At 41.1% G+C, this 18,967-nt stretch overlaps 1 protein-coding gene across 1 annotated transcript in view; it reads right to left on the bottom strand.

Moving 5' to 3' along the window:
* Positions 1-15,982, bottom strand: part of st3gal4 (ST3 beta-galactoside alpha-2,3-sialyltransferase 4) — a 31,836-nt gene extending 15,854 nt beyond the window's left edge. The window contains exons 1-4 of the mRNA XM_049576171.1: positions 14,533-15,982; positions 5,184-5,251; positions 3,444-3,515; positions 287-368 (exon numbers count right to left, since the gene is read on the bottom strand). Coding sequence (XP_049432128.1) covers positions 287-368; positions 3,444-3,465 — 104 coding nt within the window. The 5' untranslated portion in view covers positions 3,466-3,515; positions 5,184-5,251; positions 14,533-15,982. The remainder of the gene's footprint in view (positions 1-286; positions 369-3,443; positions 3,516-5,183; positions 5,252-14,532) is intronic.
* Between the last annotated feature and the right edge of the window lie 2,985 nt (positions 15,983-18,967).

Here is an 18,967-nt window from a genome sequence, read left to right as displayed (position 1 = left end):
CTGGCATGAGAGTTACTGCTGAATCCATAAAAACACAGCGTGCCAGTAACTGGATCCAGAACACTCAGAAAGTGCAAGAATGGGCATGTGCGCAGGCCTAAATTGACCAGCAGCTCAGACCGCCGGATGATCAGAATCTGGGTTTGTCCTCTCGACTTTTAGTGACTCAGCACTGCACAAACCTCACGAGCTTATTTCTTACCAGAAATTTCTGTAATTGTGTGACCTCAATACCGAGAGCGACCGAGAGAGGAAGAAATGGTTGTGTTAGCGTGTGTGTAATTACCTCTGAAGTATGGCATAGGAGCAGTAGTATGTGACGAAGGAGATGAAGAAGAGGAGGATTGGGAGAAGCCTAAGGCACCATGCTGGAGTCAAAGAGGACAAAAACAGAGGCAGAGGAACAAGAATTTAAAATACACACATAATACACGCTGGCTTCAATCTTCACATTAAAAGAGATATTTCATCTATGTTGTGGCGACTGATGTACAAGGTGCAGCAGTGAATGACCCCATGACAGAAAATAACTGACTCCATTGAATGATGAAGTGTACTTTTAGCCAACGACAAATAAAAGCTTTTAAAAAAAGGCAGTGTTCAACAGTTGGCTTCCCCCTTAACACAGGTGTTGTATCGGTACTAGAATGGATACTGAAAAATGACACTGAAATGAATACTAATGGATTTCTAGCAAGTGCCACTTGCTATTTAGAGATAACTGCAGAGGTCCATGTGAAACACTTCATCTATTTCAGTCTCTTATTTATTAGCAGAGACTGAAACTCAGTGTGAGAAACTGTCTGTATCCAAACGTATTACTTATTCAGTAAGACCTGTTCTTCTTAAAATCCCATCACATTTAAAGAACATGTACATATTAAGTGTCACATACTCAAGTGAAATTTGGAAAAACTGGTGAGCTTGATTTAAAGGTCCCGTGTTTAGGTTTTAGGGGGATATACTGGCAGAGATGGAATAATATAATAAATGTGTTTTCTTTAGTGTGTAATTGTCTGGAAATAAGAATAGTTGTGTTTTTGTTTCCTTAGAATGAGCATTTATATCTACACAGGGAGCAGACCCTCGTCTGCCGAGATCACCATGTTGTACCGCCATGTTTCTGCAGTACACAAACTGACAAACACTGGCTCTAGATAGGGCCATTTGCATTTTAACGTTTTCGAGTTGGCCACCATAGTAAGAAGTCCCTCTATGACAAGCAGCGTCCAGAAACTATAGATTTTTTTTAACAAGAAACTGCTTTATTTAGAGTTTTTACCGGTTTATTTTGTTTTGGAAACCTCTGCGGATCATTCAACATCTGGCTCTTAACTTATTAGAGAAAATAGTCAAGCACATAGCAGCTGATGGGCGAGCTGCCTGTCTATGACGTGCCAAACAGCATAGAATAAACACGGATTTGTAATATGAAACTGCTTTATTAAGTGTTTTTACCAGTTTTATTCAGCAGGTTCGTTTGTTTTGGAGAGGAAGAGACCTCTGTAGATAGTTTGGGCTCCCGGTAAAAACGTCCTGAACAATGAATACTGACAGAATTCTAACCAGGAGCGGATTTAGTGGGTTGCAAGTGAGTGTGTGAGTGCATGAGGTAAGGAGTCCTCCATGAATTCATATCTATGTGCAATGAATTAATGTTCCATTCTTCCCATCGACAACAGGGCAGGAAGAGAGATATCACAGTTTTTTTTAGGGAGGATACATACACAGTTTAACCTTTTTGGAAATATGCATATTGGCTTTCTTTCCAAGAGTTAGATGAGAAGACTGATACCATTTTCATATGTGCACGCTGCATAGGAAGCTACAGCCATTTGCTGGTTAGCCTAGCACAAAGACTGGAAGATGGGGGAAACAGCTGGCCTAGCACCAACCCAAGGTCAATAGTTTAATCCAAACAAAAACAAAGTGTAAAAACTAAAGTTGCAGTATTACAGGAGGTTCTCGAGCTTTGCTTGGCCGGGTAAATTGACTTCCTGGAGTCTTTGTTGGTTGTAAGCTTATGCTGCTCTCACTGACATAACAACCACATAGGTTAGGCATGTCCAAAGTCTGGCCCAGGGAGCAATTGTGGCCCCTGGACCTGTTTTAAATGGTCCGCGGCTTGTCATTCAAAATATACTATATGTGGACGACCACACAAATTGGGTTAATCAAGCAAGATCACTTTGCATATTTTCTGTTCACCTCATGATTGCAGGGCTATCATACAGTTTTCAGACATGTACCAAGTAGGAACTTTACAGGTGAAATTAACGTGTTTTTATAAACAGATGGAAAACAAGCATACAACAAAGATTAACTGCTAGGTAGTGGGCATGGCCACGGCAAGTCGACAGCACAGGCCGCCACTTTCAGGAGTGGTGAGTTGTATAATTTTGAATTGAAAGATATAACAGTTACATTATCTCATTTGTGTGTGACGGTTTTAATAACCCATATGATACCAGAAGCAGCTGGCGACACAGGTATTTTCACATTTTCTAATCTGGCCCCAATTCAAAAAGCTCTGACATAGGCAGACTTGAAAACTAGCTTATTATTATGTTGATTGTTAGGCGGCAGCCTCTAGTGGTTGTAGTAATTACAGAAGCAGTGGAGCAAGTGAGGTAACGTAGCATAAATCCGCATAATTTTGTACAAATATTAAAGAAGGGTGGGTGGATTAATCACACATCTGACTTTTACCCCGGATGCTGGTGTCACACCCGAAGTCAACACTGACTTGTTTTAATAAAAACGTAGCTTAAAATGCTAGAACATGGACTTGCACTTGTATAGGGCCTCTCCAGTCTTCTGACCACTCGAAGTGCTTTTACAGCCTATAGCGTACCAAGTACCAAGAATGCACTGTAATTAAGACTGGCATCCGGTGACAAACCACACTGCAAGCACTCAATGGCATGACAAAATGCAACAACTTTCAAATGCAACTGCAGCTCTTTTGTTGTAAATAAATCTTGGCAGAGGCTCATTGTTGACGGGCAATATCCCTCCTTTAATTTAAAGGGAAGAAAATCTACAGAGCTTAGTGTTTTCTCACAACATCTGGAGTAAACGACACTAAATGTTGTGTGGCGAGAGGCACAGCAACAAGACTGCTGTTGCAAACTGTCGATAGTTATCACTGTGGAACATGCAGTGTCATTGTACACTGACGGTTGTGGGTTATTTCAACGTGTTACCTCAAGTCTTAACAAATAACCCAATGAAATAAACTAGCAGTGGTTATAATGGTAAAAAATGTAGTCATGAATGTGTGACAAAGTGTATTCTGGTCCATAAACCCTCTCATTGCATGTTAAAATAACACACAGTGCTTTACTAAATATCCAAAGAGGGAAAAGTCCCATTCAAGTAATCTGACCAAAACAACAACATCTGGTAAAAAAACACTAAACACCCAAAGCAAAAGAGCTTACTTTTAGTTGCCTTCTGGGACATCTTCACGTGCTCCTTGGTCCTCTCATGTCTACACAGTGCATGAGGTTATCCTGGGTGATAGATACAAGAAGTGGAAGGACCAAATTTATTAGCACCTCCTTCAACTGAAGAGCATTCTCACTTTCTGAGAAGATGGTGTAAAACAGGAACCACCGTAAAATGAATTTCACCGCAGCTGATTGAGTCATAGCGGGCATCCCACACCCACAACCTCATGCACACACACATACATATGAGCTGCACTGCCTAGGCTAAAGCTAAGAAAGGGTTGGAGTATATGGGAGTGGCAGAGAAACAAATCAATGCAAGGAAGTATAAACACAACAAGAGCGCGTACAGACAAGAGGAGGATAGAACAAGAGAGAGACAGAACAGCTGAGAGCGAGAAGGGCAGCAGATGCAGGCCGATCACTTTAAGAGGATCATGCTGAACTGATAGACACTCGCTCCCTGCACTGAGGGATATATGAAATCCCAATGCATCACATCAGCACTGTGTGCTCGGTTGCTTCGGAGAGCTCAGATTACAGCTAAAACCAGATTTAAAAGGCATGTTGTGTTACACATATCTGACTATTTAATGCACAATGCACATTTTATCCGCAATCATCCTGATTCATGGTCTACACAGGAGGGCCAGAGCCGTCCACACTACCAAATGGTTGTACTAAACACGCCTGGCACTGCTTCAGGGCTAGCTCATTGCTGAAAATCAATAGCAAAGTGAAGGAGTGCACAGCTGAATATCTATTTTGAGATGTGCATGAGTGCACATGCACTGGCTACATTGCAACAACAGTAATGTAATACTGCTGTAAATCTACCAGTAAATCATGCACACCCCAACTTGGAGACAGCGAGGGAGCGGAAACCACATGATCGATTAACACCACCACAGGGGCGCTCTGCAGATTTTAACACAAGCCCCTCCCTGTAAACCCAAACCGTCATTTCACAACATAAAACATGATATGATTCATGTTGCTGCTGCCTCCTGAATCAGAGGGCAGTGTCTGAGTTACAGTGAAGTGGCTGTGTTTCCATCCTGTGCAGGATATTAGGCTGGGTCGTGTGTGTTTCCTAAGTTATTGTTTAGGAAATGATGAAAACACCAAAGAATGTCTCGAGGAGCAAACTTCAAAAGCATCGTTTTCTTTTAAGAAACAAGCAAGATGAGGTTTTTTTCCCCCTCAGCTCTGTTGTGCTTTAATGAGGTGGCACAGGATCCAACTGTTCTCTGCCTGTGTTCAATGTAGAGCTGAACAGTAGTGCCTAAATTAAGCTCATTAGTTGATTAAACCATAAGTCAATTTGTTGACATTTAATCAAGAAATCTGATAAGTGATTGTCTTTTTGAGCCATTTATTGAGCAAAAATGCTAAAACTGCTGGTCCCAGCATCTCAAATGTGAGAATATGCTGCTCCTCCCAGTCTAAAATGGTCATATTTCACGGTTGTTTTTTTACAGACTATATGTATCATTTAAAGAAAAAGTCATGAAACAACCTACGCTACTGCAGCTGATGGAGCAGCTCCAATCAGTACATATTCTTCAATGCACTTCATGATAATCAAGTGCCTAAATATTGCAAACAGATGCCTAAGTTTCCAAATAAAACATAAATGAGCGTCTTGGGGAACTGTGCAGTCACAAGTTACATAACAACAACAACAACAACAACAACAACAAAACCCAACAATATTACAGGACATCTTACCTTTTCCCTCTTTCATTTCCGATGATTATCTCCTCAGTGATACAGATGTAACGAGTCTGGGCTTCTCCCTGAAGTGAAAGCACAAAATAATATCACAAATGAAAACTACAGGAGAATATCTGCACAACCATCTTAATATTTATTATTTTCTACTTGTCTTTGTACTAAAATAGCACCAGTCAGCTGAAAGTAGCTCCAATAGAGGAAACTCCACGCATGCATGGCCAAGATATTTGTATAAAAGAACTACGGTTTGTAACGAGGGTTCTGGGATGGATGCAGTAGGACTACAGATACATGCAAAATACAGAAATGTCATTCTTGGTCTTGGATATGGGCTAGTATTTAATTATCTTCATTTTAGAGCACACAGCTACTGTTGGAATGATTACTATGGATTAATCATTTGATTAAAAGAGAATAAAAAACTACAATTTTGATACTTTGAGAATAAAATGTAATGTATAAATGTATAATGTATAAAACAAGTACTTTAAAGATGCCTGACTGGGCTCTGGGAAATTGTGATGGACATTTTTGGGATTTTCTGACACTGTAGCAAGTAAAACGAAAATTTCCCCAGTTTAAATTGATAATTTAAATGCCAAATATACGTATTACAAAAATAGTATCCGAGTATTTCTACATTATCTTTCTGTAAAACCAATTAAAACACTTCCAAATGTTTGATGACTCATCCTACACTCAAGGGCATTTACAAAAGTTCAACCAATCAAATGAGACTTTGTGCGACTAGCTAGCCGCACCAGTCATATCAAACCGCACTTCACTGCTCGTGGGTTGTAACAGCTACGCAACAGAGCAATACAGTGAGAGATAAAGAGATGTGTTTGAATATTGGTGGAAAAAAACAAAGGTAACAATATTGTAACCCTTGTGCTACTGGTGCAAGTGGAGCCCTCCACTGGATTCTATAGGTAACTCTTTCCAATCAAGAGCACACATTCACCCACTGAAATTTGCATTAACATAGTGGCCAATCAGGACGTCTCTAACCAAATACGTGCAGAGTCCTGAATATATAGGAGACACATTACATCAGCATCCCACTCACTGCATCAGCATCCTACACCCTCGGCAGTGTGTACAGGAGCTATGGGGCCCATAGGCAGAGGGCCCCACCTGTGCTAACAGAACTAAGGTTGCAATATTGCTTATAACTTTTGTTTTATGTCACACTGGCTCCGCCCACTATTGGACTCTATGAGTACAGTGGTTGGAGCCCAGTGGATGAACACCCTGTCATGATACAACATCAACCCAGTCACATTGATCCTGACCAGCTAAAGGCTGGTTGCTATAGTCCACCAACGTCTTTATAACCTAGGCCACTACAGCGGAGAAGTAGGAAGCCCCAGCCAACCCACTGTATGCCACCAAACTGGGTGAAGCCATGGCCTAACCCCTTGCAGAGGTTGAAAGACAGTGAGCGCCGTCGCTAATGAGAAAAAAGATGCTCAGTCCATCATACTGCCCAATACACTGTGGGCTCTTTATATATGGGTAGGCATGTCCTCAATGGCCAGCTATATTTATGCAGACTTCAGCGGGCGACTGTGTGCTCATGATTGTAGGAGAGTATTACCCATAGAGTTCAATAGAGGGCGGAACCTTTGTGAGATTTGTTTTCACTTCCATAACAATGTAGCTGAAGTCTAATTTATTCATTTCTCCCTCAGTCTCCTCCTGATCAGACGCCAAGAGAGGTGTGTGTGATGTGAAGCCAACAGTCAGCTCAGCAGCAGACTGTGCTAGCTCTGTATTGTTCTAAACTCTAAACCCACCCATTTTTTAGTAGAGAAGCTAAAGACGCTCCGACTTCCACTTCACTGGGACTATTAAGATTATTTAACGCGAAAATAACTGACAGATTAATAACGAATGCTGAATAATTTGTTGCAGCCCAACATATAAGGCCCGACACTTGCATCAACATTCAATATAAAATACTATCACGTCCAGGCTCCTCACCCCCACCCTCCTGAGCATAATGTGAGTCACAACAGCTGGACATACTGTAGCTCTCACGAGCATGACGCACAGGAGGCACAGTACCTCCTCACAGACACCACAGGCAACACAAGAGTGGAGCAGCACAATACCTGGCTGTGTGTGATATGATGCATGGAGGAAGAGGGGCGGATGGAGGACTGGCTGGGAGAGCGGAGGGGGTCAAGCGGCGCGCTGTGCGATGCCGTAAGGCACGCTGGCTGGCTGACTGACACTGGCAACAGTCCTCAAGATGTGAGAAACCAACAGAGGAAGACTTAGTCCTGTCAGAAATGCCCCTCACCACAGACGTACTTAAGGCACTGCTATAAGTCTAACCATGGGTCACCAAAGACATGCAGACGGACCACTTAAAGAGCTTAGTCACACACTGGAGTGATTAAAGATGAGTCAGGAAGTAATTCCGGTAAAAGCACTGCATGGGAAAATGTTGTCAGGGATTTACTGGTTACAGCTCCTTCCTCCCAAAGTCCTAAGGAAGGTGAGGGCTCACAAGGCTAATACTATAGGTACTTTGCATTAGTAGAAATATATGCTAATGTTCGCATTATCAAGCTAATTAATACAGATCACCATTAATTTAGAGATAGTGGCATTAATATGAGGCAGCATTATGCAATGGTAACAAACCATCATTATTATATTCACATTAATCAATATTACCGTTCAAATTGATGTATACATTCTGAGTTATTGTCAGGCATCACCATGACAGCATGTCCTTTTACCATGACTGAACAAACATTACAAGACCTGACAGACTGATAGTGAGATTTAATGGGTCAATTCTAAATGGGTACAGTCCTTACAAATGCGGTCAGCACAGGCATAAATGCTGACTCAAAATGACCTTCTTCTCTAAACCTCTTTCACCTACCGGCTCATTCCTCTGCACCACAGACACACACTCTCCGAAGAAAATCACATGTGCGTTTTGCTCACAATAGAAAATCACCTCTTAAACGCATAATCCCAGAATTTAATCCAGTCAGAAGAGCTAAATCTGGTGCCCATTTTGTAACACTTTGGCCGCTTTTATGAAGAAAAGCTTTCAAAGACATTGCAGGCAGTCATGGTGAGGGCAATTTTGATCCTGGGATGTGGCTTTTCTCCAATAACCTGATCCTCTTTGTCAACTCCAACATTCCCAGATTTCAGACGAGTATTATTCGTTATCCATACTGAAGGATTGTGTCATGAATCTACATCTCTGACCAATTCCATATACAGACAAAGAATTTGCTAAAGCTAAAGGACCCCTTTATTACTCTTAATTACTCAACATGTCTTCTCAGTGTTGCCTGACATCGCAGTTTGTTTAACTTTGCTCCAGACCACTCTTAAAACCTTGCCATAACTAGTATACTGGCATGGCTACACATCAGTGTGGATTTAAAATGATGCTGGATTAAAATGGATGCATTGGTCTCTAGTAATTGGCTGGGGAAAACTGAATCCACCTACTCCATGGAAATTATTGGATGCAGACTAAAGATGGAAATGGAGTGTAATGAGTTGAATATTCTGTCTGATATCTGGCAACACCATTCCTGCTATGCTGAACATGCACAGGCCTTCAGTGATCCCAACCAGGCAGTAGTTGTACCCCAGGTGTTACTTGTGCAGCTGCCAAGCGCTACATGGAAAGACTTTGTGGAACTAGTTAGCAAGCGAGCAGTCTCAGCTGTCTAAACAGTTGGCTACAAGAACAATAATGGGTGAAGTAGTTAGTTAAATGTAATGAGTAAACAGCTCCAATAAAAAGCAGCTTCTGCCACGCAGCGCGAATGCAACCTTGACCGAACCAAATCAAACACTGACAGCCCACTTGTATGAAAAATACTGTCACAATGTCAGCTTTCATATAAGTAATAGTGTTGGGTAACATCCAGTTTGTAATCAAATTAAATGAACACATTTGGAACCTGAGGGCTGGTGTGGATGAAGTGGTACTAGAGCCTCACAGGGCTGTGCATAAGTCAGACAAAAAAGGTTGAGAACCGCAGCACCAACGCACTGAGGCCGATAAACACTGATTTCCATATTCACCGCTAGCCTGTGGTTTCATTTTGTTGCCTCACTTTTGCATTAACCGACTTGTAGTTGCCTCATAACTGATTGTACTTGCAGTTGCTCTCCATCCTGCACTCTTTATCATCCACTTTCCATTTTGCAATTTAGGTAAGTCTTTGTTTTTGTTCCTCCATTCTTGTTTGTATCAAAATTAAATGTGTTTCAGAGGTTTTTAAGTTTTAAATTTCAAACAAGTGTGCAATTTGTTTGACTTACAACCACGATACATTGCCATACAGAAACAAAACGTCAACTTAAATGTGATTACACAACATTATAATATTTGGATTCCTCTATTGCTCAATATGATTGCCTCACAACATACGGAAACAGTTAAAGGGTAATATTTCATAATTGTAACTCCACCAAAGCTATAGAGAAATATTTCTGCTTACTACTGCAAGACTACATGTTAGAAGACATCTTCCATAGTCAAGCTTTCTTTGCCAGCAGCAAATGATTCATACTTTTTAAATCATCTTAATGATGACAACAGGGCACTCTTCCTGATGTTAGAATGAAATGAATCATGGGTCTTCCTATTTTTATATGCCACTGAAGAAATTAGGTGAAATAAGTAGTCTCTGAAATAGAAACAGACATGATATTATTTTGGCATTATAGTCAGTGCCTTAGCTGTATAGCTGTAAATCTAATAGTATACTGTGTGTGTGTGTGTGCCCGCACACTTCCAGGCAAACACGCTCCTTGGTGACTCAGCATGTTCATCCGCCCACTACTTTGGAAATCAGTCTGGTCTTAATTAGCTCTATGGAAGGGAGGGTTGCTCTGTTGCATTTTGGCAGCAGCTGACCGTTTCAAGTTGGTCATCGCAGATTGTTCCCACAATGACATACTGAACCAAGGTTACACATCTCTGGGCTCCATGGTCCTTCCCCTCCGCAATCGACCGCTGATTGTGTCGCATCTGCTGCTAATTGTTTGCATGTATTATCTGGAACAAGGATTCCAAAACCAAGGAACTGTCTTATCAGTAAAAAACATCTGAATATAACTTCATCTTTTAACTTGGAAGTCAGTGACTAAACTCTGGAAGGCTTTATCAGAAAGCCTTGTTTCTTTTATAGCATTGACCTTAGGATGGTGTGCAGTGTTTGGGAGGATGATCCGGGTGGTCTAACCTGGGTTTAGGACAGTAAAACGTCATAACGATGCTTTTATTTCCCTAATGACTGTAATGACCTTTCCATTCAGATAATGATTTACAGCAGAGGTATAAGTGAAGAAAGAGAAACTTCTAATAGGATAGCCATTTATGTCAGATATTTTAAGGGACAGGCCTTTACCATCTGAGAAGGCTGTCTGGTGGTAAGGTAAAGGGGTGAAAATATTCTATATATAGCAAACACCTGATGCTGCAGAACTGAAGCTTCACCCATGTGCCAAGCATGTGGGAAGACTGCAGTGGCCAACTTAAACACACGAATGGCCTGTCTAGAGCCTGTGGGTGATTTGTCTGTTTGGGGCCACTGTCAAACAACATGGTGGACTCAGCATTAAGATATAACTGCTCATTCTAAGGTAACAAAAACACAACAGTTCTTAGTTTCAGGTGATTATAAACCAATGAAAGCATAGTAACAATATTATGTGTCATTTTTTGCCCTTAACTCCTGAACACTGGACCTTTAAGGCCGGATTAACCCATTTAAGGGCCTTAGGGCAGAAAAGGGCTGTGTGTCCTATTGAAAGCTCCCATCACCAACTGTACGCATTGTGTGTGCCTCTTGTGCCCTTCAAGTAAAAAAATCAGAAGATTTGACACATGACTACACTTAAATAATAGAGGCATTAGAGCTGGATCCTCCAACAAGAAAGGGTGATGACGCAGGATTGGGTTAAAGGCCCTTACAATCATTGAAATGACAATACATACAGTGAACCATAGGCCCCAGATTTTTAGAAGTTGCAACTAGCTTTTCATATTTCTTGTCTCTTATTGTCCTAAATACAAATCTCGATAACAATAAGATGTTTTTAATTTGTTACATCCATGAGACACAGCAGTGACCAGTTCACCAGAGCATGATTACATTTGGCGGATGTTTTCAGGGCACATGTGTGTTCATCAGATTTTAAAGGCCGGATTGATTGTTCCAAGCGAGGTTGAGTCATCACTGCGAAGGGGATATGATGGGGTTTCATCTGATTTGCTACAAGTTGCCATGTGCTTCATATCTCTAAGCCCCATTAAATGCAACATCTGTGCAAAAGAAAAAAATCTCTCCCCTGTAGCTGCTGCTTCAGTGAGCAAATACAACAGCCTAAAAATAGAGTAGTAATTTGTAAAAGGAACAAATTCAATGTCTGTTCATTTACCTACCAAGATAGCAAAAGCTGTTTATTGAAAACTGAGTGACGGCAAAAAAGGCTGTCATTTAAAGATCTACTTTAAATTACATTTCCACAGCAGTCGCAGTTTATATACTGGGAAAATGTCACTGAAACGTTTTATACCAGTCGTGTTTTCTACAATGAGATACATTTAATCAATATGCAAGTTGTTATGCTGTCCACAAGCGCATACTCTACATTCAAATTCAGTCCAAAACAGCAACTGCAACCTAGGTGTATTACATACTGGACAGATGTTACTTTCTATCCACCCCCTTTCTCACTCCAGCCCTCCTCTCTCCCTCTGTAATCTGTCAAGGTTGGACTTCCAAGGTGATCTGCAGAAAACTGTATTCTATCCCTACAAAGGGTTGACTGTCAGCTTCAGGTGGGAATACAAGGCAGACGAGAGGCCCTTCAAGGACACAGTAATGAAAGACTGCATGTTATGTGAATATGCATCACAGTAACATGTGTAAAATGGATTTAATCCGCTCCTTTTAGCCCCATTAAGATACATGGTCTCAGATTTGTTAGCATGAATAATATAAACGTTTGATTTCTTTTGTTTGATATTTTAGGGCACGTGAACACCTGAGCAGAGATGCAGGCCTTTCATGTTTTTAAAGTCTAAAAAACAAAAAAAAGACGCATGGAAACGAATAATGTGCATTGCAAGATCATCTTAGTTCATATGATAAGGATGAAAAAGTTTGCACGTGTCTTATATATTAGTTTCTTTTTCCTCACATCTGTCTTTCTTGTATTTCTGCACTGCAACGGAGATGGCAGCTGACCTTCAGCGTGAGGTGTGCTGGAGAGACAGGCTGAGCCACAGAGCAAAGACTAGCGGAGCAAGTATCAACTTGATATTAGAAGTGTGAAATCACATGAAATGATAACAAATATTTGATTAGATATGTTTCAGAAATAACTTAAGGCGTGTATTTTTGTTTTAGCATTATGCAATCGTTTGTTAACCCGTGTTATCATTTACTTTTTGGAAATGCCCGCTATGTTTTAATGAAAGCAAAGGTTTTCTTGAACTTTAATTACACATAGAGAACAGTATAATAAAGGTTACATCAATAAAGAAAATGTCATGAAAAGGTCTGGTTTCTTTTAGCTAATTAATGTAACATTTTCAGTATATCAATATCAGCCACGCTGAATGTCACTAACAACTGAACATCTGATATTTATTCAACATTAAACATAACAAGCACTTTTTATTTGGTTTCAGGGTCAGGCACTGATGTAGATTAAAAATTTCTGTCTGTTAATATTTCACTCATACAATCATATTTTGATATCTCGGTATCAGGCCTATCGATTTCTTTCAGATAGATGGTACCAACCATACAATCACCCTGACATTCATTTGCAAGCTAGAGTTGTGCCAACCAAACTTAAACTGAACAGAACCCAACAAGAAACAAATGACTGCATAGTAACCTTTATTTTTTTTAAAAATGTTGAAATATCTGTACCCAGTCGGGGCAGTATGGGTACAGTCACATTTCTCGACCTTATGCCATGACGTAAAACCTTATCGTGGCAATATTTCCCAAATGTCCTGCCACCCACAAACAAGTCTAATCAACATTTCCACCGTGCAACTTTGAGAGACTGTGGTTTATGGCGTGGCATACGCTGTCTTGATCCAGCTGTGACGGTCAGTGGCACAGGGCCAGACAGGAACAGAGATCTCATCTCACAAGAGGACCTAATCTGAAGGGTGAGACGCAGTACAAAGCCACCAGACCACCATCTAACTTTGTCTTATACTTTAATGTAGCTCTTCTGCAGGTTAAGAGCTCTTTACGAACTCTGTTTTGTCTCAGGTACCTCACCTGAGGACATCGTTACATAAAAGGTTAAGAGATATAACAGGAAAAATAAATCCCCTTTTCATAATACCCATTCTTAGTTGCTATCATATATCGTTCTTGTTGCTGCTAAACTAAATGACACAAGTGGTGCTTTGCTTACTTTTCTTCAATAACTTGCATGTAAGAGTTCAATTGCATTAAATGAATATTTCGAGGGCAGATATGTTTTCAGCTAAAGGCAGACTGTAAGCAACAGAGTGATCCAAAGAGGAGTGCTTCCCAGCAGAGGGCATGGTCTGTTAGACAGTAGTCAAGTTGCCATGTGAACAAAGATTGGAAAGCCCCAATAAATGCAACAAAATATTATAAAGTAAAACTCCAGTGTAACAGATCTGAAACAAACTCAATGTGTACTTTTCAAATGTTGAATTTAGGTGTAGGCTATGTAGTGTAAAAACACATCTAGGTTTTGTCGCAATAAGCAACAAACAGGGCTGATGCATCCAAAACAATTTAGATGTGTTACTGTCTTACTAATGCAGCAATGCCAGTGCAGCTCCTTGGCCTCTGAACCAACAGCTTTGGGCAAAAATATTTCCCAGTGTATCTGTGCCTGATAATTAGAGTGAGAGCAGAGAAATTAAGCCAGGAGTCTCATGGTTTAGACTGTAACTTAAATCCCACTTCAAATCAGATTCAATGCCCCTGATCACAGGGAACATAATAACTGTCTGTGGTTGAATAAATTCAGGAATACATGTCATTATCCTTCACAAACATGATGCAGCCAAGTATTTTCCAGCCCAGTCTTCAGTCTATCTCTCCAACCGAGTCAAAGGAGAAAGAAAATCTAAATTCACTGACACAAATGTACAAATCAAGGCTCGTGCCAGGCAAATTAAATTTGATATCTTGTGATCCAATGAGGCCAGTTACAGCACATCAGTCTTGTTCCATGCCTCCCTACAGGCATGTACAAAACTCCTAACACACACACACACACACACACACTCACATAGGCTTCTCTCCACGTTAGCTCGAAAGGGTCTTTTACTTACCAGCAGTGCCGCCCGACAGATGAGCTTCAATCCGCGGAGCGAGCCTGTTGTACAGTACAATGATGTTGCAACCAAGTTCACGTTGCTTTTGGTGACACACACTGCGTGGGAAAACGAGAAATATGCGTCTGCCTGCAGCGCACACACACCCGGGTAGAAGCAGGGATGTGATGTGAGCATCAAAGTTCATCCCTCGGAACAATGTAGCGGAAACAAGACGCGTACACGCAAACCGCAGGGGAGTTTACAGTGGATCTGAGTGGCATGAAGTCTGCAGGCACATATAGCGGTTTACTGGAACGCTTTCTCTCTCTGTTACAGCGCGTTCCCTTTTTCTTTCAACGTCGGGACGCATGCGCATGTGGGTACGCACACTGGAGAGGACAGATCCAAATACCATGCCTGTGAAAAATGTACAAGCCGAAACCTGACGGTGCTGGCGCTGAAGTTGAAGAGCACAGGCTATCGAAATCTTCCATGTGATCTCTGCTTCATCGTGATTGTTTGCTCCATGGCTCCTCGAGCCGCCTCAAACTGGACTTTTATCCCAGAGGGAATAACATCTGGAAAGACTTTGCTGTTGGCTGTCATGTTTTTAAACCTCTGACTTCAACAGATAGCAAAGTGAAACAAGGACAAGCAGTGGTGCAATAAGGACTCACTTCTGTTACATGTAAAAATCCACAACAGCATCAAAATATACTTAAAGGGGAACACCATCTAAATTAAGAATTCCAATATGTAATGTCATGTCATTTCCATGACCTAGAAAAGTTGAATCAATATTTGCAAACAGGAGCTACTCTCTCTGAAAGACAAAAACCAGAAAAGTCTTAAACTTGTGATGTCATCAAGTGTAAAGTCTGGAGCTGCTCGAAAGACAATGAACAGAAGTCTGATTTTGTGAGGTCACAGAATGTTTGAGTTCTTTTTTTATACCCAAATGAGTTTTATTTTATCGTAGGTTGCCATTACCGAAACAAAAAATGCACCCATATACTCAGAACATTCACCTAGGTGCTCTCCTATTCATTGTCTATGAAGCAGCCTCAGACTTTCTTCTTGATGACATGACAAACTTGAGCTTTTTAGCGCTCTAGTTTTTGGATGTGAGAGAGAGTTGTTCATATTTACTCATAATTTTTGGAGGGTTCCCAACTAGTGCATCACAGTCCAAAAGTAGGTCGCGGATCCATTCTGTATGGACCACAAGTGACTTGCAAACACACACTTTATTTTAAGGTATGGTAAATTTCAAGCACAGAGCTTTTATTTTTTAATGGCGTTATCTGCTGTAGAGTGAGGAGCGACTTGATAGACAGTGATTCTCAAAGTTGAGGAAGGATCCTTAAATGGCTGAATTTCAAGGAGGCTACACCATCGAATCCAACGTCAAGGATCCTTCAAATTCTGCTGAACACCGACTCCTTATTTCAGAGAATTTTCAAGGATGCGTGTGTGTATCCTCACTGGGCATGAAGTATCCACAGTTCTTTGTGCCAACGCAACTTGACAGGACCTGTCCCACCAAGGAAGTGTCCTTGACTTTGAGAAGCTCTAAGAGACAGCAGGGCAAACACAAGTATGACACTGAATTAAACTGTGTGGACCTTGAACTGATGACTGAGATTGAGAAATCTGGACCTTGTGGCTGAACCAGTTGGTAACCACTGTCTTAAAGGATAACTTCGGTATTTTTCAACCTGGGCCCTACTTCCCCATGTGTATGTGTGCATATGATTCATAGGTACAACTCGTTTTAAAATTGGTTCAGTATTGAGGGAGGCGGATGCAACCGGGAGCCGCGAAACAAGCTCCATATAAGTTTGCACATTAAAAGTGCTTTTTTCCGCCACTGGTCGGTTCAGATCGCCAGTGCTACCTCTGTAAATAGCATACTAAGCGTTTCCCTTACCCTTCACTTCCTCTGGGCTGTGTGTGACGTCATCTCGCGAGAGCTTTGCTTGTTGCCAGAAGAAAACAGAGGAGCCATGCTGAGCGCCGCTCAGAGTGGCGCTGGATGTCCCAGAGTACAGTTGAGAGTTTTACTGCATCGATTAAAAACAATGGTTTGTGTTTGTGCTTATCCGAATTGCAAGAAAAGGATGTCGTGCAACACCCAGTACAGCTTTCATAGGCTGCCTTTGTTGGACGGTGAGATGCTGAAGTTGTGGCTAGTTGTGCTACAAATGGATGCTAACACTCCTGTCCAGACACTGTGCCTTGCAGACCACCGGGTCTGCAGTGCTCACTTCTCCCAAGATGACTACTGCCAGCCGAAGAAGAGAAGACGTCGAATCCCGAAACACCTCTTACTCAAGAAAACGGCTGTCCCACGAGTGGAGAGAGCTACAGACACAGTGGAGCAAAGCTCTCGCGAGATGACGTCACACAGCCTAGAGGTAAGGGAAACGCTTAGTATGCTATCTACAGAGATAGCACTGGCAATCTGAACCGGTCAGTGGCGAAAAAAAGCTAACTTATACGGGACGCATTTGCCCCCATTACCATTTTAGCTCATTTCGTGGCTGCCGGTTGCATCCGGCTCCCTCAATACTGAACCAATTTTAGAACGAGTTGTATCTTTGAATCATGGGGAAATAGGGCCCAGGTTGGAAAATACCGAAGTTATCCTTTAAACCATGAGATTAACATGTACGAATTTCAAAAATGAGCATAGTTCCCCTTTAATGTACCAACAGTTGAGCAGAATAGTTCAGGTCTACTGTGTATTATTGGACTATTCATGGGTTAGGTAAGGCGTTGCTGAACTCAGACATCTCAGTCTGACGAGACTGAGGAGCTGCCATCATTGGGCACATGTAATATTCACTTAACGTTAGTCCACTGACGTCACTCCACATCTGTCATGCTGCACCTTTACTGGACTTTGCTGCTGTGGATGTTCGCACACGTGTTAGTTTTACTTTTCTGATTTTTTTTTCATAATTAAAATTGCTTATATTTTGTAGTTACATTGTGTTTTTTTTCTTCTTTTTAATAGTATGTACTGTTTGAGGATGACACATTTGCTCCTTTGTTATGCTTGCATAATAACAATTAAGTTCTCGAATCTTGAATCTATACTGTTGGGTGGCTAAATTTGTTTTTTAAAAGCATCGTTTTTTTGTTGATTACATTCTGTATTCATGATCTGAATCTGCAAAAAGCAGCTAGCAACTAAAGCTGCCAAACAAACAGTGTAAAAAGTGTAACATTTGCCTTTGAAACACAGAGGAGTAGAGGAATAACGGGAGCATCAAAAGGAATCACTCAAGTAAAAAACTTCAAAATTACTTCTCGTCAGCCGAGGTTCTGTTTTTGGGAACCTCTGTTAAATATTAACTCAGAATTGATTTCGATTACTCACCTATGCACATATGGATACTTTTTGCTCATGTTGAGCAACAGTGAACTTTGAACAAAACCTTTCATGCTTTGTTAAATCAAATTATTCAAATTTCTCCAGCCAGTTGAGAAGTCGTACTCCCACCCTGAAAATCTGTTGCACATTGTTTTTAAACTTTATCCTCAGCTCCTGCCGTTTTGTTTTGTCTATATAAGGCAACATCTGTGTCTATTAGGAAGGGGGAAGTCTCATGTTACACAATTATTTCGGAGCATCTTGGCCCTTTGTCATGCCAAAGAACCTGCACCGATTCGAGTACACATGTAGCATTAAGGCATTGTAAATACAGGTTTTCAGACAGAGCCTTAAGCTGCATATTTACAAGACTGCTTGGTAAAAAGTCTTTTTTTTCCTGCCTCTCTTTTTTTAAAGATGCCCACAGGGAAGCAGTAATGTGATGTGAGCATCAAAGTTCATCCCTTATGACTGATGCAGGCAGATCCAGACACATCCAAATACCACAGCCGCATGAATGTGGGCTGCAGCCTGTGGGGCTGAGACTAAAGTGCACAGGTTAATGAACTTTTCCATGTCAGTGAGTTCCTGCTAATTATGATGATTTGCTCTATCTCTTCTCAGTCGAGCTGTATGTTTGTTCCGGAGACACCGGCATCTGGAGAGGCTTGTTGTTGTTGGCTGTGATTTTGTAAATGTCTGTTTGTAACAGAGATAAAAGACTTAAGGGATAACTTGAGCTTCTACAGGGAGGATACATTTACTAGAGAAATCAAGTTCACTTCCCATATCTCAAAGGGGTTAATAAATATGTTTGTGTTGATTTCTTTTCAGATATTATAAGACAGATATTTTGCAAACTGATGATGTTTTGTTGTGGAACACAAATCTCCTATCAGAAAGTGAATACCCACTGTCTGCATATCGTCTCCGCTCTATCTGCTGGCAGCAAAATTGTTTTGCACCAAAGTAAACCTGAAGATTACACATTGAGCAAATGTTTGCTGGCTCCACACCAGGGACAATGTCAGGGTTCTGTAAATATTCTGAGAGAGCCTGCGTGCATCACTC

The sequence above is a fragment of the Epinephelus fuscoguttatus genome, linkage group LG5, assembly GCF_011397635.1.
Source record: "Epinephelus fuscoguttatus linkage group LG5, E.fuscoguttatus.final_Chr_v1".
NCBI lineage: Eukaryota > Metazoa > Chordata > Actinopteri > Perciformes > Serranidae > Epinephelus > Epinephelus fuscoguttatus.
The sequence above is the reverse complement of the archived record's forward strand: the minus strand, read 5'-3'. Positions and strand labels throughout refer to the sequence as shown.